The following is a 25,193-nucleotide window of genomic DNA, read 5'->3' as shown; positions in this document are numbered from 1 at the left end:
AAACATTCAAGGCTTAGGACTCAGCATAAAGTTGTTAAACTTGATACTAAGAACATGGTCCATAAAAGGATATATTCATGAATTACATATCTAATTTAAAATCCTTTGGTAAGGGCGTGGTAAGGACATAAAAAGCAATATACTGGAGAAAGGGTTTGCAAACTCTTATAGGACAGTTTATAGGTAAAAATATTATAAAGATCTCTTGAAACTCAAAATTCATTTAAAAACTAGAAAATTGGTGAGACACATGAACAGATACTTAAGAGGATATATGGATGGCAAATAACCCTGAAAATATGCTCAACCATATTGGCCATTAGGGAAATGGAAAGAAACTAAACCACAATATCATCATACTCAGAACAGCTAAGACTGACAACCAACAAATACTGGCAAGATTTCAGAAAAATGGATTCATACATACGCTGGTGGTGGGAGTGTAAAATGGCACAGCTCTAGAAAAGGATATGGCAGATTTCATTGGTTTGTTTAGTTTTTAACATTAAGCATATGCTTACTTTGTGCAGAGCAACTGCATCATGGGCATTTATCTTCTTTCAAAAGTAAGTAATGTTCACACAAAAACCTGAACATGAATTTTCATAGCGTTTTTTAAATATCAAAAGTTTGGAGGCAAGCCTAAAGCCCAACTGGTGAATGTTTAAACTTGTATATTATTGAATTCTAAACAATAACGAGGAACAAACTATTTACACATATTAATGGATCTCAAAGGAATTACGTACAGTGAAAGAGTATGTCAAAAGGCCATAGGTTTACATTTATATGAAATCTGTAGGGACAAACCTGCACTGAGGGACCGCACATCAGGGGTCGCAGATGATGGAGGGTGTGATTGTTAAAATGGAGGAGTGAACCATTCTGATTGTGATAGAACTTAAAATGGTCAGAATGGAAAAAGAAATGAAATCTATTCAGTGCTAAGTTGTTCAGCTATACATTTCAAAAACCATTCCAGACAACCAAAATGACGTTCAGAAGCTCTGCTGTGGAAAGCAGCTTCCTTCCCATCTCTGCAGGAGTCTAGCCCCAACTTCTTTGGTTGCTCAGTGTAGAGATAGCAAGGATTTGGCAAGGTGTTGGAAATCAGTTTGCTCTCTGGAACTTTAACTGTTTTCACCCAGTCAGTGTCTCTGATCTCAGTGCCTTCGCTCCATCCCTCAATCCCGGCCTCAGAGTGTTTCTCCTACAGTGGGTATTTAACTCTGAGTTTCTCCTACAGTGGGTATTTAACTCTGTTTGCCCATACTGGGTGTGCTACTTGTCTCTTGACTGCGCAGGATCTCGAGTCCCCAATTTGTGCTGGGTCCCCATTTTTGTGTCTGTAGGTCTCCTCATTTCAGTTTCTCTGTGTCTCATCTCTGGATTTCTAGACTCCGTCTCCACTGTCTTTGGGTCTCATGGTGCCGTGTTTTTGTTTCTTAAGCTGGTATTTTCCGGTCTTAGTCTCCGCCTCTCAGGTTCTGGTGGTCCTAGACTTTTTTTTTAAAATTCAGGTTTGTTTGTTTACTCCGTTGTCATGGCATCGGAAGTGACGCAGGCGCACGTGGCGGCGAAGGGGAGCCAGCCTTCCCTCTGATAGACTGGCGATGCTGTCAGAGCAGCTTCGCCCCGCCCAGGTCTGGCGAACGGCCCCGCGGCGTGCTGGGGGTCGCGGTTTCCGGCGCTGCAGGCCGCGCACGCGTACTGCAGTGGGCCGCCATCACCTCTCCGTGTTCGAGACTGCGGGAGCCCGTGGGGCATCGCTGCGCAGCAGGTGGGTCGGGCCTCCCGGCGCTCTTCTACGTGGGGCGGTAGGCGTTCGGCTAGTGTAGAGGGACCGGCGGAGCGATGGGCCTGCCTTGTGTGGGCTGGGCCAGGAGCAGAGACCTTGGGTCCCACCTTGGGAGTGGGGCTCCAGGTGCTGTGCCCTGGAGGGGATTGAAACGCCAAGGCACTTTCATGGGGATGTGGCCTGGGCAGTGGTGCTTGAATTTGGGGCGGAGAGGGTAGGACTGATGGTTCCCACGTGTGGAAATGTGAAGTAGGCTTTAAGGCTTTTGGGTTGGGGGTGTGGCCCTGGAACGCTGTAGGCGAACTTAGCGACGCGAGGTGCAGAGTGCGGGGCGGGCATGGTGTGGCAGGATCGGGGGTGTGGTTCTAATGTGTGCGTGGGAGTGCCACATGTGGGATTGTGGCGCGGAAATGCAGTTCGCTTGTGTTGTGTTGGGAAGGGCTATCTGGGGGACACGAGGGCTGGGCTAGGGTTAGGGGTGTGGTTTTTACCTGTGCGGTGGACAGAGGGCACAGTGCCACAGCTGCTTAGATGTAGATTAGGGTAGAGTCCAGGGGACCCTTCAGGGTGGCAGACTGCAGCAGAGGAAGGGACGAGAGTGTGGGTGGACGCCACTATGTGCAGGTTCTGGTAGGGATGGGAAGTCCACAGAGGGAAAGATGAAAGATAGTATGTATAAAGGCCAGGGGAGGACTTGGGGATCCCTGTTTTGTGTCCTGGAGAGGCAGGATTGAAGGTATCTGTAGGTACATCGGGTGGGATGAGTACGGGAAAGTTGGGGAGGGGGGCGGTTTTACATAGAACTAGACTGAGGGGTAACAGCGGGCTTTAGAGTGCAGGGATCCTCTCTGTTAAGGGGGCAGAGGACACTTCTGGGCCTCTGTCCAGGAGCTCCATTTATGACAGAGGGGTGTCTCTTAGGTGTTGTCCTGACCTGGAGGGTTTGAATAGAAAAGATTAGTTTTCCTAGTGTTACCTATGAAGGGGCAGGTAAGGGGTGCTGAGGGTTGGCTTTTACATAGAACAATTCTAAGGTCATAGAAGTCCTTCCTACCCTGTGTCCAGAGTCTACTTGTTAGTGTTTTGTCCCTTTCCTTGCCTCTTGCTTTATTTATTTATTTATTTAGGTTTTTTGAGACAGGGTTTCTCTTTGTAACCGTCCTGGTTGGCTGTCCTGGAACGCCTTGTGTACCCAGGCTGGCCTCGAACTCACAGAGATCCACCTGCCTCTGCCTCCCAAGTGCTGGGATTAAAGGCGAGCGCCACCACCGCCAAGCGCCTCTTGCTTCGTATTCCACCACTGCCTCCATGCCCAATCCTCTTCTCTTAGACCTGTCTTATGTTGGTTTGTATCTCGGCCAGCTTTTTGGAGGCCACATTGGATGCTACAAGGTCATTCTTCCACATTCCAATAATGTCCTATGGAAGTTCCCTTTGCTGCTCTAGAGCCTGAACAGGGCCCCATATTTCAGTGAGCCCTGTTTCTCCTGATGTTTGGGTCTGTGATCTTGTGGCTTTTTTTTTTTTTTTTTTTTTAAACCCAGGCCAGTTTATTTAGGACATCTGTTTGACTCTGTGTGACCTTATATGAAAATACAAAATATATTCTTGGCAGGGGTCACAGAAAGCAACTATTTAATAATGATCCCTTGTGTGCACTTTTGTATTCTTTTAAAGGTACAGAGGTGAGTAGTCACCATCAAGACAACCTCAAGGGCTTACACTGTTATCCAAGGCCTTACATTAGCTACCTTTGTTCTAAGAGAATGAATGAGAGAATGTTTTTAAATTTGAGGTAGGGACGAAACCCAAAGTTTAGCAGGTTTTGGAAACCAGAAATTTATTTTTAAAGTAGTTGAACTTGACAAGAAGAATCATTAGAATATTAAGTGGTTGAAACACGGGTTTTAAAAAAAATGGCAGATGAAGTGACCAGAAAATGCAGATAGGGATGGATGATGACAAGATGGAGCCAGACAGAGAGCTCTTACCTGACACCTGTAAGGAAAGCAGGCAGTTTACCCACTCTCAGAGATAAAGAAGTTATAAGAAAATGCTAAGCTGTATTGGGTGGGTGTTGTGATCTGAGGATCCTCAGTGTAGATAAAGGAATGGGTGCTGCCATTGTAGGTGGTAGGGGTGAGGTTGTCCCTGTAGCTGGGGTGTTCTTTTTCTCCATTTATCCTTCAAATAGGTCCTAAACTTGACCCCAGGTAGATGGGTATGAGATTCTTATTGGCCATTAGGCATATATAACATGCCCTTCAACAAAGAAATGCATTTTATAAAAGGCATAGTGAACAAATACATAAGCCCAAACTGCTGGGCCCATAGTGGCCTGTCTATAAATAATAAGCCTGCTCGCCTAGCTCAGATTTCAATGTGGGAGACAGACAGTATGGAGATATAAAGTAGTGTGAAGTAGTATGATCAAGTGTGTGTGAGAGGACATGCAGGGCATATGGACTTTGAGGAACCACTTCAGAATCCAGTCCTGTAAGAAGTGTGGTGCTTGTAGGGTAAGCTGGATTAGGTAGGGAGACAGTGGTCATGTTGTTGATGGTGTTAGCTATGGTCATGGACAGATTTTATTTTGAATCCCTCAAAATTGTAGAAGAAAAAATGCTTTTTCTCTTTCTCTCTCTCTGTGTGTGTGTGTGTGTGTGTGTGTGTGTGTGTGTGTGTGTTAGGCTTCTTTATTTTATGTATGGCAGTGTTTTGTCTTCATGTCTGTGGCACATGCATGCCTGGTGTCCTCAGAGGTCAGAAGAAGGCATCGGATGCCCTGGAACTGTGATTACAGATGGTTGTGAGCCACCATGTAGGTGCTGGGAATCCAGTCTGGGTCCTCTGCAAGAGCAACAAGTGTTCTTAACTACTGAGCCATCTCCCCAGCCCCGAGTTATAATTGTTTTCATGGGAAGGACAATGCTGCACCTAGACCTTTTTGTTTTGGAGAACTAAAGTCCTAATAATACATACTTAGATGTTAAACTGACATTGTATTTTGGGGATAAATCCAGTCTATTGTGATGTGACCTACATCATATATACAATATACCTAGTAAGAATGAATTTACTGATATTGTATGGTATATTCATCTAGGTTTATAATTGAAAATTGTCCTGAAAATTTTCATATTCATATTCATGATAAAAAAATCCTATTATTACCATCTTATATAAAGTTGCCCTTCCCTATTCTTACTTTAATTTTTATCTGTATAAATAAAAAGCTGGAATTCCACTGACAGTAGCGAGCAGATTGCTTAGAAATAATTCTGTATGAGACCTGGGTATTGTGGGTACATGGTTGTGCTCAGACACCCTCCTACATTCTCCTTTGCCTGAGTGTGCCATGGCTGAGGTCTCACTATGTGGGCATTTGTTTTGTTGATGTCCTCTGCTTTTCCTCAGGTCCTGGTATTGCTGACCTCTCCTGGGTACCTCGTTATCCTTGCTGTCTCCACTGAGTTCTTGGCTAGACACAGTTGCATTTCTGTGGAGGCCTGGGAAGATGCTGCCTTTGGAGAGGGCACTGGCCTCCCCCAGAAGCTCCCTACCCCACCCAGAACCACCTACTTTGCAGTCAGAAGATAGATCCCAACAGGAAGAGCCCAGCCAGCAAGAAGAACCCAACGAGAGGGAAGTACTCATTAAGCAACAAGAACCAAGCCAGCAGGAGGAACCCAGGAGGCGGGATGAACCCATCCAGGAAGAAGAACCCATTCAGCTGCTAGAACCTAGTCAGAGGGATGAGCCCAACCAGGGAGAGGGATCCAGTCTGCAGGATAATCCTCCCAACCAGAGGGAAGAACTCAGTGAGCAACAAGAACCCAGTCAGCGGGATGAGCCTAGTCAGGAGGAAGAACCTGGCCAGAAGGATGTACCCATGCAGCAGGAAGAACCTATGCAGCAGGATGAGCCTCACCAGTGGGAAGAACCCATGCAGCAAGATGAACCCATTCAGCAGGAGGAGCCCATGCAGCAGGAAGAACCCATTCAGCAGAACAAACCCATCCAACAGGAAGAACTCATCCACCAGGAGCCAGTTCAGCAGGATAAGCCCACCCAACAGGAAATACTCATCCACCAGGAGGAACTTCTCCAACAGGAAGAACTCATTCAGCAGGAGGAACTTCTCCAACAGGAAGAACTCATTCAGCAGGAGGAACTTCTCCAACAGGAAGAACTCATCCAACAGGAAGAACTCATCCAACAGGAAGAACTCATCCAGCAAGAGCCAATTCAGCAGGATAAGCCTACCCAACAGGAAGAACTGAACCAGCAGGAAGAATCCATTCAGCAGGATAAGTCCATCCCACAGGAAGAACTCATCCACCAGGAGGAGCCCATCTACCAGAATGCTTCCATCCAACAGGAACTTATCCAGCAGGAGGAGCCCATTCAGCAGGAACTGATTCAGCAGGAGTCTATTCAGCAGGATAAGTCAATCCAAAAGGAAGAATTCATTCCGCAGGAGGAGCCCATTCAGCATGATGCTTCTATCCAACAGGAACTCATCCAGCAAGAGGAGCCCATTCAGCAGGAACTGATCCAGCAAGAGTCTATTCAGCAGGATAAGTCCATCCAAATGGAAGAATTCATTCAGCAAGAGAAGCCCATCCAGCAGGTAGGGCCCAGCAAACAGGAGGAACCCAACCAGCAGGAGGAATCCAGCCAACAGGAAGAACCCAGCCAACAGGAAGAACCCAGCCAACAGGAAGAACCTAGCCAACAGGAAGAACCCAGCCAACAGGAAGAACCTAGTCAGCAGGAAGAACTCAGCCAACAGGAAGGGCCTAGCCAAAAGGATCAACCCAACCAACAGGAAGAATCCAGCCAACAGAAGGAAATAGAAACCATCACTGAGAGATCTGCTGCTGACCTTGAGTTTTCCCGCTTGCGCTTTCGGGAGTTTGTCTACCAGGAGGCAGCTGGGCCTCACCAGACTCTGGCCAGACTTCATGAGCTATGCCGCCAGTGGCTACGGCCCGAGGCCTGCTCCAAAGAGCAGATCCTGGAGCTGCTGGTTCTGGAGCAGTTCCTGGGCATCTTGCCAGACAGGGTTCGTCCCTGGGTGGTAGCCCAGTATCCTGAGAACTGCAAGAAGGCTGCCTCCCTGGTGGAGGGTCTCTCTGACATCCTGGAGGAGCCAGGTGAGGCTGCTACCCCAGAAGAAAGCATGCCTTAGAGGAGACGGGCAGGAGGTCCTGGAAGGATTGGAATCTGCAACATAGAGTTCAGACTCCAGCTGTGGCTTTCCTGAGAGTGTAGTCACCCCATGTGTTAAGGGGCGCAGAAACAACCGTCCCTGAGCTGGTAAGGGAGCTCCTCAGTCACCAGGGATCTGAGCCCCCACCTCTCTGCCCAGTGGCATCTCCATGAGGCTTGCTTCATGGACTAGGACAGCTGCCTTGGGTTCCTGCCCTCACATTTGCTTTCCAGATGTTAGGGAGGAGGAGAAATGGAGGGCAATCAAAGGCAGGTACCAGGCTCTTAAAAACTAGGTAAATATTCTGGGTGCATTGGTAGCTGGAGGTTTCCTCCATGTCTAAGGGTGGGGCCTGAAAGATGGGTGGTGATGGTGTCTGGGAGCCTAGGGTTTGGGTCATACCTTGGGTCCATACCTGGCACATTGTATGGTTGTTATGCTGTATGGTTGTTAGCATGTGTCTCAGCCTATTGGAGTCACTATTGCCTCGATTGTACACAGGAATGATGTTGTGTTCCCCGGGTGGGTCATCATCTTCATTCAGCGAGGGAGACTATGAGAGGTGTCCTGAGCCCTTGCTGCTACCTCGTGGGTTGTTGAGTCCCAGCAGAAACCTAAGACCTAGGGACATCCTTGTACGCCGTGATACTTGTAAGTAGCAGCAGTCCTCTAGCCTCGGCTGGCCTTCATTGAGGCGATGGAAGGGAGTCTGTGGTTGGGGAAGGGAGGATGTGGTAGAGGCAGCATGAAAGCCAGGGCGAGGTCAGATAGCAAGGCATGGATGTCTACTGCAGTTGGGACTTGTTTCTGTAGATCATTGCATATGGTAGATGTGTTATTTTTTATTTTTTGCTCAATTTGTCTTGCAAATTTTGTCAGCCTTACATGGTTATCAACCAAGAAATAATTTCATTGTAGATATAATTCAATGACAGCATAGGAGGATGCCCATTAGCAGCATGAGGCTCTGAGTTAAAACCTCAGTACTGCCAAAAATTTTTTTTCTCCTTACCCCATCTTGGAGGATGTCCTGTCATGTCTTTCTCCATATCACACATGTACAGAAGGTCTGTAGGACCATGGTAGACTTGTGCCCTCTCATTTGTTATTCAAATAGGGCAGCTGTGGTCAAACTTTTGGCTCCTCAGCTGCTCAGCATTCCATATACTCAGCCTTTCTGTTTTGCATTTTAAAAATGGACTACAGTAGCATGGCCTTACTGTGGGCACTCTAGCATGTGTAGCATGGTTTTCTAGCAACCACTGGATGGAGGGCATGTACACTTTAACATTCATGTGATTATCCAAAACCTTTGTGATACATTTAAAGCCAGCATAGGAGGGTGCCCAATTGCCCTGTGTGTTGTTTAACATTTCTACCAAACTAGTTGGCACAAAAAAAGTCCTTCCTTTGTGATCTGAATTGGCATTTCTAGGGTCACTGATGAGCTTCAATGTCTGTCTTTTTTTTTTTTTTTTCTTCAAGACAGGATTTCTCTGTGTAGCCCTGGTTGCTCTGGCACTCACTCTGTAGACCAGGCTGGCCTCAAACTCAAGAGATCTTCCTGCCTCTGTCTCCTGAGTGCTGGGATTAAAGGTGTCCGCTACTGCGACCACTACCCGGCTGTCACTATTTTTTATTTTTGTGTCCACCCTGCTCTGTCAATTGCAGACAAGTGCATTGTTCACTGAGCTTTGGGACCTGTGACATGTACAGGGGGAAGCCTTTCTATATTTGTCTTGGGGCCTATGTGGGAGGTAGTGGGATATGCTTAGTTTGGAGATACACAGCCACTGAAAACTTGTCTCCTCAGCTCCCCTTCTTCCAGCCTGGCCTACTCTGGAATCTGTGCACCTTGATGAAGAGCATACAGAAGGAGAAAAGGAGGAGGAGGCCAACCCTGCCACAGCTGAAACAAAGGTGGTAAAGGAGTCACTGCTGGCCCTGGGAGGCTGATCTTGTCAGGCCACTCACATGGACTTTCCCTTCCGACTGTTGCTCCTTCTCTCAATATTAATACTCTATCACAGCAAAGGATTAGGAACCCAGACATCTATAATGCTTTGGCTAAGAAAGCTGCCCTTTTGGAAACTCAAGGGTAGAACTTAAGGAAGGGCATTGCTTCAGTATAACTTGGGTTGGGTCAGAGCTACTGTTTGAGAAGCCATTATCATTTCCACAGGAGCCTCTACAGTCAGAATGGGACCACCTGGACCCCAGAGAGGATAACCTGACCAGTTACAGCAAGCTTCTCCTGTGGGGTGAGACCCACCTCCCACTGGCTCACGTTCTACCCTGCATCTTCTTCCAGAACTGTTGGCATGGAAGATTCTGACCCTGTCCCAGGAACTGTAGTTGGGATACCAAGGGTGATTTAAGTTGTTTGGAGCAGAACATGTTTTAAGTGTCTTTGAGTTAGGATTTGTTTGCCAAGTTTTCCATTTGTCCTGTTCTACACTTTTGAGTTCTATCTGGACTCTGGGGCTTTGTTTGCAGCCTTGGCCTATGAGAACTGAAGTGTTTAGATCCAGAAAGGCCTTCTGGCTCCAACACTCTAGCATTCCCACCTTGTTGGTGCAGAGCTGTGCCTGAGGAATGATCTTTTACTGAAGTTCTTCATAGGGAGGCTCATATGTAGACTTTTGAGGCCTTTTTTAGTTCTCATTCTGTATTTTAGTTTTATTAGTACTGAGGATTGATCCAAGATCTCACAAATGCTTGGCATGTGCCCTGCTACTGAGCCCATTTTATGCTATGTGTTCAACATTGCTCTCTGTACATTCCCCATTTCCTACCTGCTCATAGGCAGCTTCTAGCCTCACATAAGATCTTCTTCTTTGCCTCTGCTACCTTCGTTAGAAACCTCAGCTTTCCAGGGGCTCTGACTAGAGGTTAGCTTTGGTGGTGGTGGTGTTGGGGGATGGGGGTGGGCAGATGGATAGGAATTGTCTTAATGCAGAGAAAAAGGTAGTTGCAGTCTGGGTCTCAGAGACCCAATAGGACATGAGGCCTCTTAGCTTTGTTTGTGCTTCCTCTACTTTTTTTCTCTCTAAACCTCAGGGTGTCAGTTTTTCCAGGCTGGTCCATCCTCCACGCTGAAGACAGAGGAATCAGAGGAACCTTGTGCGGTGGAAGAACTGCCAGGAGGCAGCCTCCCAGGTGAGGTCAAATTAGGTGGTTATAGATAGGGCCTCGTGGGGGGATAAAGGGTACAAACTCTCTTTTAAGGCTGATGGGGCTCCTCACACTTTGATTAGCCTTATTTTCCTATCCACTGTGTCGGGACAAAATACCATTTGATTATTTCTTGCTGCACACTGAACTCCTCTAAAACATGTCACCCAAAAGACTATACATTTGTGATCTATCAACTGACTGAGCTCAACTAGCCCTTCTCCTTTTTGGTGATGCTGAGGGTCACACACAAAGCCACTGCCATCCAGAGGCCTATCTAGGGCTCAAATGTCCCAATGGTCTCCCACACACGGTCCAGATGACACTGGCTCTCCATGGAACTCAGTTCAGGCTGTGGACCTCAGTTTTTCTTGTTACCTCTCCAAAGGGCTGGCTCTGGCTTTCTCACAGATGCTGCTGGGTTTCATGGGGAGAATCCCAGAGGGTAAGCACATATCACACCTCTGCATGTTACACGTGCATGCCACTGTTCCATTGGCCATGGTTGACTCCAGGGCCAAGCCAGAGACTATGGTGGTTCATTGAGGGCCATGGGTATAACTGGACGGCTTACCAAGACTCATTTGGTACTTACTGGTGACAGACATGTCCCCTGAACCCTCTCATAGTTCTTTGTACCCTCCATTGCCAAGTCACCTCAGTCAGAAAAGCTGCTGCAGATCTTAATTCACCACAGCAGGAAGGAGGCTCCTCCTCACCATTTGAATTTCTGAACAGAATAGAGTCACATGGCCACCTTGACCTCCAAACACCCTAGGCATAATGCTCAGTAGTGAGCTCAGCAGACATTCCGACTGTTAAAGAAGGGCATGCAGATTGGGAGGGGGAAGAACAGATAATGGGTCTTGTGAGGCTTGTGATACTAAACTCAGCTGCTATGTGATGTCTGAGCTGTAAAGAGGGTTAGGCTGTGCATGTCACTGTTCTTACCCGATGCTATTTAACCTATGCTCAGCCCTTTGGGCTTCACACTTTATTTATTGTCTTGATTTCTGCTCAAGTCAGTTTCTGTCTCAGAGCCTGGGAAATAGCACTGCTCACATTTTGACTTTGTTTCAGATAGCATCGGGCAGCAGGAAAGCAAAGGAAATGTGTGCGAGGAAGTCTCCATGGGGAAGACAGTGATGGAGAGGCTTTCAAGGGATGTTCCTGTTAGCCCTGCAATAGATACTGCCCAGGAGGAGGAACAGCAACCTCAGAAGGCTCTGGATGCTGAGGATGAGGATCCAAGTCCTGCCAGTCCCCAGAGGCAATCAGTCATCCAGCAGTCAGCCCAGGACAAGGATACCCCACATCAAGGCACTGGGACAAAGAGGCGTCATCCAGATGATGAGGATGAAGAGGACCCTGAGTGTCCTTCCAGCTCCACCAGCTACAAAGTGCCATCTGATGCCGGGAAGGTGCTTCATGTGTATGGCCATGATTCTGGGCAGGACCCAGGAACTTCTGCTGCGGGATGTCCTGCAACTGATGAGTTTGATGCATCCCAAGGAAAGCCCTACACATGTAGTGAATGTGGGGAGGCCTTTGCATGGATCTCGAACCTTCTGGAGCATCACAAGAACCACAGCACTAAGACATGCTAGGTGAGCTAGGACTGCTAGGAACCCTTCCTGTTCAACTTGGCTGTGGTCAAGTCACATACAAAAAAAGAAAAGCCACGCCCAGAGCCCCTGTCTGCCACAAACAAAGCTTGAGAGGATTGACAGTTCCTAGTGTGGGTGGTTTTCCCTATACAACCTCAGGTGTAAGGATGAGCAACTCTGCTGTGAGTGTCCTGTGACATGACAGTGATCTTAAGCATGAGTGATCTTAAGGCTCATGTGTGATAGTGGCTTCCTGTGGTATCTATGGGCATATCTGTATCTCTTTCTGGACGCTAATGTGCTGGAAGCAACTGGAAATGGGCATGGCTGCAAGAAGCCCTCCTCTTAGAAATACACCTTAGGCTATGTCCTATCCTGTAAGCCATCAGCCGTGAGGGGAAACTCCATTTCCGCAGTCTCTTAATACCACACACACTCTGGTCATTTGACATGGTACAAAGTGTTGAGTTGCCTTTAAGTATTTGATCTGTTAGCGCTTTCTTGAGCCCCCCTTGCCTCAGTTGCTTCTCCTTGAGCTCCCTGTTTGTTCACACATAATTCTTGCCATCTGTTTGGCCTTTCTATAAATATGTGATGTCAGGTTTACTTCTGAATCCTCAAGAACAAAAACTGTGAGTTCAAGCCACATGTCTCTTAATATATGGAGTTACTTACAAAGATCACAAAAAAAAAAATGCTGATTTTGGACTCTGGGTTTCAGCCCATTAGTGAATTGTGAAATCCAGTCAGTGGATGGCCACTGGCATTACAAAGCAATGCAATAGAATAAAGTAGGTCAGAACGCATCATGTAGTAAAGGCAAGTGTTGTTTTGTGAAACTTCTCAGCTGTGTATCTGAGACCTGGCTATCATGTTAAATGTATTTATTAGGGGGTATGATCAAAACCGGTTTAAAAATACTAACAAAGGTTGAAGAAATGATCTGTATCTGAGCTAAGAGAACCAAACGTGGCCTACATAGGTGATCTTGTGGTTTTGCTTTAATTTCAGATTACAGCATTGTTTCTGTTGCCTTACCATAAATTTAACTGCCCTGCAGATACAGAAAGGTGTCTCTTTCTGTCAATGTTTGAAGAGGCAATTTGTGTAACCCCCAAATCAGAGGCTTACCATAATAAAGTATTTATTTATTCATTCATTTTATAGTTTGTTGTTTTGTAATTGTGGAGCTGCTTCCTTGAGTGTTAGTGACAGAGACATTCTCATCCATGCAGTGAGTCTGAGATCCAGGTACCATCCCTGCTGTAGCTTTTTTTATATGGGATTCTTGGAACATGTGGAGAAAAGCCTGTTCCCTTTACCTGGGAGAAGACTCAAATCACTTTCACTCACAAAGCCTTAGAGCAGTGGTTCTCAGTCTGTGGGTTATGAGCCACATTTATTTATTTATTAAATTTATAATGTAAATGTATGTATAGGATATCAGATATCCTATACATACATTTACATTATAATTCATAACAGTAGCAAAATTAGTTATGAAGTAGCAACAAAATACGTTTATGGTTGGGAGTCACTATAACACGAGAACTGTATGAAAAGGTAGCAGTGTTAGGGAGGTTGAGAACTGCTGGCTTAAAGAGAACTGATCAGATGGCCTCATCACCTATAAGGATCCTCACACTTCCTATTTAGGTGCTTCCCTCTGCTAAGCTGAACTAAATTTTCTTCTGGTAAAACAGTCTAAATGTGTTTTCCTAACTCCACTGCAAGTACAGACCTATCAGCCTGTTTTGTTCTGTTATCATTGAGAGCTTTTCCTGTGCTACATCCTAGTACTCAATCTCTTCAGTTTCTTTTGTGTAAGTGAACCAGTGGGAGGTCTGTCTCCCTATTCTAAAGTTGAAAGTGCAGGAAAGGCACAAAAATAAAAGAGTATAAAGGATATACGTGCACTCCTTACCCAGACCTGCTGTGACTAACATTCTACTCAATGTGCCCATGTGTACATACTTCCTCCGTCTTGAGGGTGTGCAGTACCCATGTGCTTCCTGTTGTGATACCTGATTTGCTCACTGTTTGGGGTGTTTAAGCAATATGTGAGAAGATGCTTTGCGATAAGGTAAGTATCCTGCTCTTAATCAAAATTCTAGCCCGGTATTTATCATTCATTGACAATTGCCTAAATCAAGTCCTTACCATGAAATTTACAGTGATTCTCCCTCCATGTTTATCAGTTGTTTCCAGCATTCACAAGCTCACTCTTCTGTTACTGGGATGGACCATGGATTTTTGAAGCAGTATACGTTTTTCAGGTAGATTTAAGTCCAAGAGCCCATTAAGCCACTTAAACTGGTCTTTCCTACACATCTATCTGTAGCCACTCAAGGAAGAAGCAGGGAAAGGATGAGTCATTTAACAAAGGAGGTCAGAACAGCTGAACAAAGGACCAGAATTGCTGTGTCCAGTAAGGTGGGTACATGTGTCTGGTTAGCACCTGAAATGTAGCTCCAATGAACTGATGGGCTGCAAGTGACTAGCGCATTAGATTTCAAAGATAGTTTTGTATGTTGGAATGATAACATGGAGCATAAAGGGGTAAACATTAAAGTAACTGCACCTGCTTTTTGAAGAGTTTTGTAGTTACACAGGTTTGGATTTTTGCTTATTTTTTTGTGGTGGTTTTTTGAGATAGGGTCTTAGAGCTCAACCTTGCCTCAAATTTGCAAAGTAACTGAGGATGACCTTGAATTTCGGATCCTCCTGTCTTGATCTCCCAAGTGCTAGGATTATACACCAACAACTAGGCTAGTTTTGATATTTAAAGTAAATTTTATATTTTTGAGGCAAAGTCTCTTGCTATATATAGCTCATGGTGGCCTTGATTTTGTGATTCTTCTGCCTCTGCTTTCTCGGTGCTGGGATTATAGATGTTTATTAAATGCCAGTCCTTAAGACAGGTGTATATAGGTAGGGGTGTGTGTGTGTGTGTGTGTGTGTGTTTGTGTGTGTGTTAGTTACATTTAGAACAACTTTTAAGCTAGCATACAGAATAATGGGTTTTAATGCAACATCTTCACTCACATGTATCGTGTATAGCTCAGTTTTTGTTTTTGTTTTTGTTTTTCTTCTGTTTGGGAGATCAAATCCTGGGCCTTGTGGTAGATGCTAGGCAAGCATCCATGCACACCACTGAGCTACATTTCCAACCCTTACAGTTTTTGAGACAGGTTCTCAAAAACCATATAACCCAAGCTGGCCTTAAATGTGGCAATACTCCAGTATCAGCTTCCTTAATGCTGGGATTACAGGTGTCACCACCTTCTACATTTCAAACTTTCACTTCTGTGGCAGCATTCCCACTGGGCTATACCTGGCCTGGCTCCAGAGTGTTAGCACCTAGCCCTAATCCATGTTTTGTTTAGCAGATACCCTTTGATTCTCTTGTTGCCCTATGTGAATTTTGTCTGAGAGTTTCCCAAAGATACAAAGCCTATGCAAAACTTTGTTTGGCAAACCTGGAAAACTATGGTACCTGATGAATCAAGAAATTTGCACTTGGCATTGTATTTTTGGAAGCTTCTTTCAGGTTGTTTTGAGCATATGGAAATCAGCTGGCTAAAGTGTAAATATGGAGAAAAATAAAAATGCCCTGGATGAAGGGAAAGTGCTTCAGTTCTTAGAGGCTGAATCCCCCTGAAGCCAAGAAAGGCTAGATTCATTCTTAAGGTGCCTATGAGTCTTCACTCAATGGACCCACGTGAGTCCACACACCCACACTACACAATTCCAAAAAGGCATCCTACAAGCATACCAAAGAACAATGTTGGAAGACTAAAACATGTCTCATTCCAAGAGAAACTTCAGAATAGTTAGAAATTTGTTATCTTAGCACAGTGATTACTAAATTAAATCATCTGATGTAAACACTACTGATGAGAAACTTTAGAATAGTTAGAAATTTATACCCTAGCACCATTATTACAAAATAAAATCAGCCGGGCGATGGTGGCACATGCCTTTAATCCTAGCACTCGGGAGGCAGAGGCAGGCGGATCTCTGTGAGTTCGAGGCCAGCCTGGTCTCCAAAGCAAGTTCCAGGAAAGGCGCAAAGCTACACAGAGAAACCCTGTCTCAAAAAACAAAAACAAAAACCCCAACAAAACAAACAAACCACAGAAACAAAATAAAATCATCTGATATAAACACTATTGATAGTTGAGGACCCAAACCAGCCAATATTCTTTCTAACAAATTATGACAAGTCACCATTTACAGGTTGTGGTTTTCAGAAAACTATTTGTGGATTTGGGGTTCAATGAAATATTGTGGACTTGCAAGTTAAATATAAAAATGAAGGCCGGGCGGTGGTGGCGCACGCCTTTAATCCCAGCACTCGGGAGGCAGAGCCAGGCGGATCTCTGTGAGTTCGAGGCCAGCCTGGGCTACCAAGTGAGTTCCAGGAAAAAGGCGCAAAGCTACACAGAGAAACCCTGTCTCGAAAAAAACCAAAAAAAAAAAAAAAAAAAAAAAAAAAAAAAAAAAAAAAATGAAGTGTTAAAGCTAAATATTGAAAGGAGCTTTCAGCTGGGCGGTGGTGGCACACACCTTTAAATCCAGCACTCAGGAGGCAGGGGCAGGTGGATCTCTGTGAGTTCGAGGCCAGCCTGGTCTATAGAGTGAGTTCCAGGACAAGCTCCAAAGCTACACAGACAGAAAAATAAAAATAACAACAACAAAAACCCAACAACCCCCCCTCCCCCCGCCAAAACCCAAGAGCTTTCAAGTTGAATATAAAAGTGACGGGAGTCATAAGCCTAAGCGACCCTTTACACACATGCTGCCATATTTGGGCTTCTCTCCTCTTTTCTTAGATCTAGGCCTTGCTTAAGTCTCCATAGCACCAGAACCTCTTCTCAGAAATCGGGTGACCGTGCTGCAGTTAGGCAGTTAGGCAAGAGTAGATAGATAATCCACATAGCAACGTTCCCTGCTAGCTGAACAACCCATGATTAAAGTCCCCTCCCTGCTTGTACCCCCCCCCCCTTGCCCCCGCCTATATATGCCTTAAGAGGAAAATAAAATTTTGGAGCTTGATCAGACATCCTGTCTTGCTCTCATTCTTTGTGTCTCTTGTCCCTCTCATTCGCCAGCCCTCCCTTCAGGTCCCCGTTGAAGACCTCGCTGGCTGGGGCATAAAAGCAAAAGTTTAACACATGTAGGGACATACTCCCAGCAATTAGGAGACAGAAGCAGGGGCACCAAGAGTTCAAGGCCAGCGTAAGCCACACAGCTAAGTTCAAGGCTAGTGTGGGCTACCTGAGACTCTGTCTATAAATCAAATGTGAAAATAGTAACAAAAACAAAAGGTTACTGGACATTGAGATACACAAATCACTGAAAAACTACTTCAGGAAAGAATTAGTTTGTTCATGAGATGGTAGCTTAACAACTGAATAAATCTTCCCCTTTTTCGTAAAACAGCAGTATCTGCATTTCTAATACCCATGTATTTTGCGGTAAAATTTGAGAACAGAGTGAATTCACCTAAGAATCTGAGGCTCCATGTAAGTAGTTCTATGTCTGAAATTTTCTCATACAAAGCTTTTGAATCCTATTGCACATTACTTAATTTATTGTAAAATTATTAAGATATCTAGCTTAATTTCTGTTTTTAGTAGGCTGATATTTTGGAATATAGAACTGAAATCTGGGGCACTGCTGATAAGGGTTTACCCTTATCAATTTATTTAAAAAATCAGCTGTGTGCTGAGATAGTCAAGTATTCATAGAAATTCCATGAAGATGCTATTTATTTTTGAAACACTTTGCTGTTGTATTTTCTGGGGCTATCAGAGTCAACTTGACCTATTCTGAAGCACCACTTCAAGAGTATCATGTGCAATAATAACAAATTGCACATGCGTGGTGGCGCACGCCTTTAATCCCAGCACTCGGGAGGCAGAGCCAGGCGGATCTCTGTGAGTTCGAGGCCAGCCTGGACTACCAAGTGAGTCCCAGGAAAGGCGCAAAGCTACACAGAGAAACCCTGTCTTGAAAAACCAAAAAAAAAAAAAAAAAAAAAAAACCAAAAACAAGTTCTGATGTCATTTAGTTCTTTTAAATTTCTCACCACTTTGAACAGCTCTGATTTGAAATATGGTAAATCCTTGAACACAAATGAAGACAAAAATTATCACAGACCTGTACTTGTTCAATTTCTTCTTTGTAGATACTAGAATACATTAATGAACATTCAAGGTTGATGGATTCGTGTTGATGGTGTCCACGTTTTCTTACTGTTTAGATCCAGGAATGACTTGGAGCTTGATGGTCACTGTCATTTCTGATACCTCTGAGGAGAGTGTGGTACATGACAACTTTATGTATATTTGTGTTCTCATGAGAATGACAGTGGTAAGTCTAGTACTGGATGGATTGGCTTAAGACGTCCCCATGTGGAGTAGGTATGAGTTCTCTGGTGATCGGTAAGAGAAGAGCTGTGTGTGAAGGCTTTGTCACAGTCCTTGTACTTGTATGGTTTCTCTCCTATGGATCCTCTGGTGCTGAGTAAGATTGGGTGCTCTAATTGAAGGCCTTGCCACAATCCTGATACTCATAAGGCTTTTTCCCAGTGTGTGTCCTTTCATACTGGCTGAGTGATGAGCTGTGGCTGAAGGATTTCCCACATTCACTGCACCCATAAGGCTTTTCTTTGGTGTGAATCCTCTGCTGTTCTATGAGAAAGAAATTCTGGCTGAAGGCTCTACACTCACTACATTCATAGAGCTTCTCTCCTGTGTGGCTCCTCTGATGCTAAATGAGGGGAGCAAGCTAGCTTTTCCCCATTATGAGTTTTCTGATATTCTGTTAGAGTTGAGCTGTGGCTGAAGGCCTTGCCACAGTCACTGCATTCACAGGGCTTTTCTCCTGTGTGAAGGCTTTCTCCCACTCATAGCCTCCATAAGGCTTCTCTCGAGTGTGGATTTGATGGTGTTTGGTCAGAGATGAGCTATATGGCTCAAGGCCTTGCCAAATTCCCAATGACAGGGCTTCTCTCCATTGTGGGTTCGTAGGTGCTGGGTGAGGTGGATAATTTGATGATCCATAACTCACTGCACTCATAGGGCTTGTTAACTGTGTGAGTCTGCTGGTTGAAGGAGGAGCTGAAGCTGAAGGATTTCCCACATTTACTTCACTCATATGGCTTCTCACCTTTGTGAGTTCTCTGGTGCTGGATCAGTGGGGCAATCTGGTTACAGGCCCTTCCACACTAAGAATATTTGTACGGTTTCTCATTGGTGTTGATTGTTTATGGTGTTTGGTTAGTGCTTAACCGTTCCATATTCACAGCATGAATAAAGTCTTCCTTCTACTGTGTGTATTTGGTGATGTTCAATGAGTGCTGAACTGTGACTAAAGTCCTTTAGAAATTTCTGGCATTTGTAGAGTTTCTTTTTTGTATTAGTTTTTGATTGATCATTTGAGTCCAGCTTCTCCCTTTCCATGTGTTCCCCACATGTGAGGGGGCCTTGCTTTTCAAAAGTCATTGGTTGAGCTGAGAGATCAGTGCTCAGACTCAAGTTTTCCTCAGCCCCATTCTCTTTCTTCTAAGTGGGTATTTTCATAGGAATGAAAATCACCTGCTCCACTTACCTCTCACACCTGTGTTCTCAGGGACCTACAATGTTCTTATTCTTGAAGTGCCATACACCACCCCCAGTTTTCCCATCAGAAAAACTACTATTTTCCAGAGATGCTTTGTTTTGGATCTGAAAATCTGTTTTCTTGTCTGATTTCTAAATCTGAAAGAAACAAGAAATTGTTCTAAGAGAAAAGAGTTTGTGTGGCATGTAGCTTGAGTTTGTGTATGTGTGTGAAACTGATAATTTTGGTAAGTTTAGTGCATGAGTTTAAAAATAGCTTTTATGGGGGCTGGAGGGATGGCTTGGTGTTTAAAAATACTTGTTCTTGCAGAGGACCTAGGTTTAATTTTCTACATGTCAGCCCACAACCATCTATAACTACAGTTCCAGGGAATCCAATGCCCTCTTCTAATCTCTGTAGGCATCAGGCATGCATTGGGACACAGACATACATGCATGCAAGCAAAATACATATATAAAATAAAATTTAAATTTATATATTTATATAGATTTTAGCCAGAACGGAGGCACATACTTGTCTTGTATGCAAGAAGCTGAAGCAGGAGGATTGAAAGTACTGAAAATCTTTGGGTGGTGGCACACCCCTTTAATCCCTGTTTTCAGGATGCAAAGGCAGGTGAATCTTTTGAATTTGAGGCCAGCCTGGTCTACAGAGAGAGTTCCAGGATGACCAGGGCTACAAACAGAAACCCTGTCTCAAAAACAAAAACAAAGAACAACAACAACATCATCAACAACAACAGAAGTATTGCAAGTCTGAGGCCAGCTTGGACTATATAGGAAGACACCTAAAAGTAACAGAAAAATTTAACTGTTCTGCGAACCCAGAAAGAAACAGGATCCCTACAGGGCAGAGATTCTGTCCATCTGGGCAACAACTGTACCCCGGCCACAGTAAGTGCTTGGCAGACATACTACATGAGCAGGACAGTATTTCTTATCATTCTTGAAAACTGGTAAAGGATCACTGTTCAAACAACGAAACTACTGATTTTCTTAGCACTTACCGCAATCTATTCCTTTTCTTAGCACTTACCAAAATCTGTAATTTTATGTTATTCTTACTTTATGTTTTGTGTGACCTCCTCCCTGACCAAGCATTAGTTCTGCAAAGATGGTAACTCAGTTTCACGCATATCAAAATTGGTGTATGGGTGCCAGGATACAGCTCAGTGGTAGGGGACTTGCCTACAACGTGTGTGGCCCAGCACCCATGTTATGTGTTCACAACTACATGTAACTCTAGCTTCAGAGGATCTGATATTCTGTTCCCGACTCAGCCAGCATCTGTACACATGACATACATTTAGACAGATACACATACTTAAATAAACTGAAACACAACCCAGGTTTTCTGCAAGAACAGTAAGTGCTCTTAACCACTGAGCCATCTCTTGAGTCCCTCCTTTGCCCTTTCTGCCATATGACGATGCAGCAAGGTGCCATCAATAATGAATGGGCCCTCACAAGATACTGAATCTGCTGGTACTTTGCTCTTGGAATCCCCAGCCTCCAGAACTGAGAGCAATACATTTCTATTGTTTATAATTGACTCACTCTATTTTGTTACAGCACCCCAAATAAAGATGGTGGTGCAAAGAGTAAGAGGGCTCCTGAGAACACAAAAGGATGACCCACGTCTACCCTGAGATTTTACAACCACAGGGCCAATGTATCTCACTCACCTTGTGTTTCTCTGCTTCTGGTATTTTCAGGTTAGGTCTGTGACTTACTAAAATTTATTCTATTTGATATTCTCTACAATTAAATAATCAAGTTCCTGAAGTCAAAGTCCAGGTATTTGCTTTTAAATGTAAGTCCTACACCCGTTTTTAATTCAGGAGAACTAGAGTCCACAATGTAAGCAAAGCATCAGGAATAGGGAGGCAGTCTTACTAAGAGAGCCCAAAAGTCTGCATCATCACAGTATGGTATAGGGCCCACTGGGAAGATTCCAGTTGCCCCAACTCCTCCTTGGTAAAATATACAACCAAGCCCTAAAAGGTCACTTGTTCCTGAAACCACGAGTGTCCTTAGCTGAGCCAGTCTAGACTTATTTCTGGTGGGGCAGCTGATTAACAGGAACGTTAAACAGGCTAGAAGGGTTCTCTCCAGTTGAGGTGAAGGTCAGATTTTCCTGTGGAGTCTAGGTGACCTCCTGAAGTATGTAAATAGGCAACAGTACCTTAGGCTATAAGGTCATTTCCAACAATTTAGATGAAGAACATCTTTTAAGAGTTTATTTTTATTCTGTATATGTGAGTGAATTGGTGTGTGTATGTGTGTGTGTGTGTGTGTGTGTGTGTGTGTGTGTGTGTGTGTGAGCGCGTGTGTGTCTGTCTTTGCCTGCAAGAAGGCAGAGACATCAGACTTCCCTGGAGCTAGAGTTACAGGTGGTTAGGTGTCATCTGATGTCCATACTGAGAATCCAACTTGGGTCATCTACATGTGCTGCTAACCACCGAGCCATGAAATAAAATGGTGTTTGAGAATTAACAAAAAAGTGGCAAAGAATTATGGGCAAGTTAGGGTCCACCAGAAACTGCACTCCTGGAGGTACCCTTATAGCAGCTGTATCTGGGCAGTGAGGAAGGGAATATCTGCAAAAACTGTCAGGTGGACACCTGTGGGGCCAAAGTTATTCATGGATATTCTGATCTGAAATGCTTGGAACCAGAAGTGTTTCAGATTTCAGGGATTTTTGAAGTTTGGAATTTTTGCATAGATTTTTTTTTTTTGGCTTAAAATGTGCAAAAGTTTTAGACTCTCAGATTAAGGATGCTTCAACCTCTATGCTTAATCTAATGAAACAAAATCCTTGGTGCAGGGTAGGGGAGGGTGGCAGGTTGAGAAAACATAATCCAGGTGCTGGAGTGGTGGCTCAGTAAAGAGCACTTACTGCTTTTGTAAAGAACCTAGGTTCAGTTCCAGCACCTATGTGGCAGCTCATAGCCATCTGTAACTCCAGTTCTAGTTGATCCTATGCCCTCTTCTGACTTCTTTGAGCACCTGGCATGCACATGGTGCATATACATACATGTGTAAAAAACACTCATACACATACCTGGGGGAAAAAGCCAGAGTCCCAGCAACAAATGCTGGGGTAGATGTGGGGAAAAGGGAGCACTAATTCACGCTGTGGGGAGTGCAACCTGGTACAGTCACTATGGAAATCAGTGTGGAGGTTCCTCAAAGAGCTAGAAATAGATCTATGATATAATCATTCTCAGATTCATACTCAAAGAACTCTGTATCCTACTAGAGAGATACCTGCTCATTCATGTTCATTGCTGCTCTAGTCACAACAGCCAGAAAATTGCAACAGCCTAAATGGCCATCAAACAATGAATGGATAATGAAAATGTGGTATATTCACACAATGAAATACTATTCAGCTACTAAGAAAAATGAAATTATTAAATTCGCAGATAAATGGATGGAGCTGGAAACAATCATTCTGAGGCAACCCGGACCCAAAAAGACAAACTTCCCCCCCCCTCCTATCTGTGGGTGTTAGCTTTGAATCTTTGGATATGTATGTTTCATTTGAAATACTCATAGAAGCCAGTAAATTTTGTAAGGGGCCACAGGGATGTGCGCGCGCATGTGTGTGTGTGTGTGTGTGTGTGTGTGTGTGTGTGTGTGTGTGTGTGTGTGTACATGTGGATGGGTGATTTCATGGGAGGGGGTGACAGAACAAAGTGGTATGAAAGAGTTAAAGGGTAATAACAGTACAGGAAGGCTTAGATTGGGATAGGAAATAGGAGGGCATGGTAGATGAAGAAATACTGGGAGGGTTAACTAACACTAAAGACATTTTGAAAAACATCATGAGGAAGCCTACTACTGTACAAGCTTGTTGGTGTTGTTCACTGCTGGGTATCAGGGATTTCTCCTGTCTCGTCCTGTGAAAACTGGGATTGCGGACACAACAAGTGAGCACACCATCCGGCTAGCTTTACATGGGGTTGGGAATTCGAAGTCAGTTCTTCATGCTTGCACTTTCCCTACTCAGCATCTCCCCAACTCCGTATTCTTAGTATTAATGTAAGCATGAGAATGGTGACTGACACCCAGAGCGGCACTCAATTTGTCTTAGGCAGCTGGGAAAGTTGGGATAGAAGCCCTTCCCTCTCGGGTAGACTGTTTTCAATCACTGCAATATTTGCCCCAAACTCGGGGATTCCAAGTCTTGGGACAAAGCTTGGACCCAGGGCCAAGATCCTCCTCAAAGATCCCGAGATCCCTAGAGGCCAGCCCCACCTCCTCGGTCCCGTCCCTTTGGTTCCCGAAGCGACACCCGAAGGGGTAAAGAAGCAGAGAGAACGCCACATGCACCGGTGCGGTTGGGTACCTTCTCCGACTGTGGCCTCAGACCCCTCCCCTCGCCCGCCCAGCCTCCCACCTCCACCCCAACGCCCCCATCTTACTCACCGCCGAATCGCAAAACAAAGGCCGCCGCTACTAGCTGGGATTGCGCCTGCGCGCCGACTACACCTCCCAGAGGCCCGTGCGTGCGCTTCCGGTCTCGCCCCTTGGTCCTGACCCTCATTCTGTGGCCGACAGGCTCGGAGTGCGAGCCTAGACCAAGATCGACCCCGGTTCGTCACTTGTCACGAACCGCAGGAGGAAAGTTGAGAGCAACACCAGAGCTTAATACTGTAGCTCCCAGAAGGCTGCGCGCGGGCTTTACGTCTCTCCGCTCGCCCCGCCTCCTCGAACTCGGACTCTTGGGCGCCTGAGAAGTCGGTTTCCTGCCCGATTGTGCCTCCCGACACTACAATTCCCAGAGGGCCACGCGCGCATTCGCTTTCTCTTTTGCTGTTAGGTTCTCGGCGCGGGCCTATTTACCTCCATGCTGAAGAGTTTTTGACTGACTGAAGGGCTAGTATAGGATCTGAAGAAGTTGAGAGACGTAGTGGGAAGGGGCCTGGTTACGGTTTCCCAGACATGAAAAGCCCTGAGGTGTTCGATGAAGAGAGGAGGTTGGTCGTGAGAATGCCAGGACATTTGAGCACTGACTTTGCTTTCTTATTGGAAACGCAACCGTTAACTCTGTAAGACAAAGCGGTGAATAAAACACGAGCCACAAGTTTTATCTCAGAACACCAAAGACATCCCCGGAAGATCAGCCATAGGCAGTTACCAGGCCGTATTTAGTACCTCAGTATAAAAATCAACATTGGCCTGTACTTTGTTATGTAATTATTGAAACTGTGCTATTGAACAGGAGCACAATATTCAAAGATGATATGCTTCCATTCACTGAACTGTCGTTTTCTGAACATTCACCGCCAACACCATTCACTGGGGTAGCAGCAAACAGTAGAATAGGTGTGGCATTCATTGTCACTAAACAGTGATTTCACATCCTAATGTGTGCAAAGTCTTTTGGCCTTTGCCAAACAACTACAGCCAAGAAAGAATGTGGACAAAGATTTATTACCTGTAGCAGGTAAGCAGAGCAAAAGTGATGGCGTTTAGGGGTGCAGGGAAGGGTTCATTTCCTCTGTCAAAGAAAAGGTGAAGCAGTGTGTGGTGGCATAGCACCTTTAATCCCAGCCTGGGGGAGGCAGAGGCAGGTGGATCTCTGAGTTCGAGGCCAGCCTCGTCTACCTAGACAGAGTTCAGGACAGCTAGGGCTGTTACACCACCAGTGCCACCACCACCTCCCCCCAAAAAAAGAAAAGGTGAAAGAAGTGTTACCAGAAATCTTGGGGCGTCCCAGCAGAGCCATCATATAATACTTGGGAAATTAGGGGCCCCTCTTG

The 25,193-nt window shown here is 45.0% G+C and overlaps 1 protein-coding gene and 1 long non-coding RNA gene across 4 annotated transcripts in view; one reads left to right on the top strand and one right to left on the bottom strand.

Annotated features, from left to right (window-relative positions):
• LOC128124801 (uncharacterized) overlaps positions 1-24,785 on the bottom strand; it is a 32,725-nt gene extending 7,940 nt beyond the window's left edge. The window contains exons 1-2 of one of the 2 annotated variants that reach the window (XR_008222979.1): positions 23,857-24,755; positions 17,960-19,560 (exon numbers count right to left, since the gene is read on the bottom strand). This is a non-coding gene — a long non-coding RNA (uncharacterized LOC128124801). Of the gene's footprint in view, positions 1-17,959; positions 19,561-23,856 lie in introns of both variants that reach the window. The other variant, XR_008222980.1, reaches the window with a different exon arrangement.
• Positions 816-12,953, top strand: Zscan18 (zinc finger and SCAN domain containing 18). 2 transcript variants are annotated; one of them, XM_052761431.1, is made up of 7 exons: positions 816-1,780; positions 5,216-6,957; positions 7,515-7,664; positions 8,827-8,933; positions 9,196-9,274; positions 10,074-10,172; positions 11,272-11,447. In XM_052761431.1, exons 2-7 carry the CDS (start codon positions 5,316-5,318, stop codon positions 11,331-11,333), a joined length of 2,139 nt encoding a protein of 712 aa, XP_052617391.1. In that variant the 5' UTR covers positions 816-1,780; positions 5,216-5,315; the 3' UTR covers positions 11,334-11,447. The 2 variants fall into 2 exon arrangements, with proteins under 2 accessions (XP_052617391.1, XP_052617390.1); XM_052761430.1 differs by having other exon boundaries at positions 818-1,780; positions 11,268-12,953.
• Positions 24,786-25,193: the final 408 nt, after the last annotated feature.

Source organism: Peromyscus californicus, unplaced genomic scaffold (assembly GCF_007827085.1).
Source record: "Peromyscus californicus insignis strain IS unplaced genomic scaffold, ASM782708v3 Scaffold_4__1_contigs__length_199733344, whole genome shotgun sequence".
In the NCBI taxonomy this organism is placed as follows: Eukaryota; Metazoa; Chordata; class Mammalia; order Rodentia; family Cricetidae; genus Peromyscus; species Peromyscus californicus.
This window is presented reverse-complemented; position numbering and strand designations above follow the sequence as displayed.

Excerpts from the sequence above, each read along its gene's own strand:
- Zscan18 (XM_052761430.1), top strand. The coding sequence starts at position 5,316 with ATGCTGCCTTTGGAGAGGGCACTGGCCTCCCCCAGAAGCTCCCTACCC. Across the intron at positions 6,958-7,514 it reads TGACATCCTGGAGGAGCCAG|GAATGATGTTGTGTTCCCCG; the intron begins GTGAGGCTGCTA and ends GATTGTACACAG. Across the intron at positions 8,934-9,195 it reads CTGCCACAGCTGAAACAAAG|GAGCCTCTACAGTCAGAATG; the intron begins GTGGTAAAGGAG and ends TCATTTCCACAG.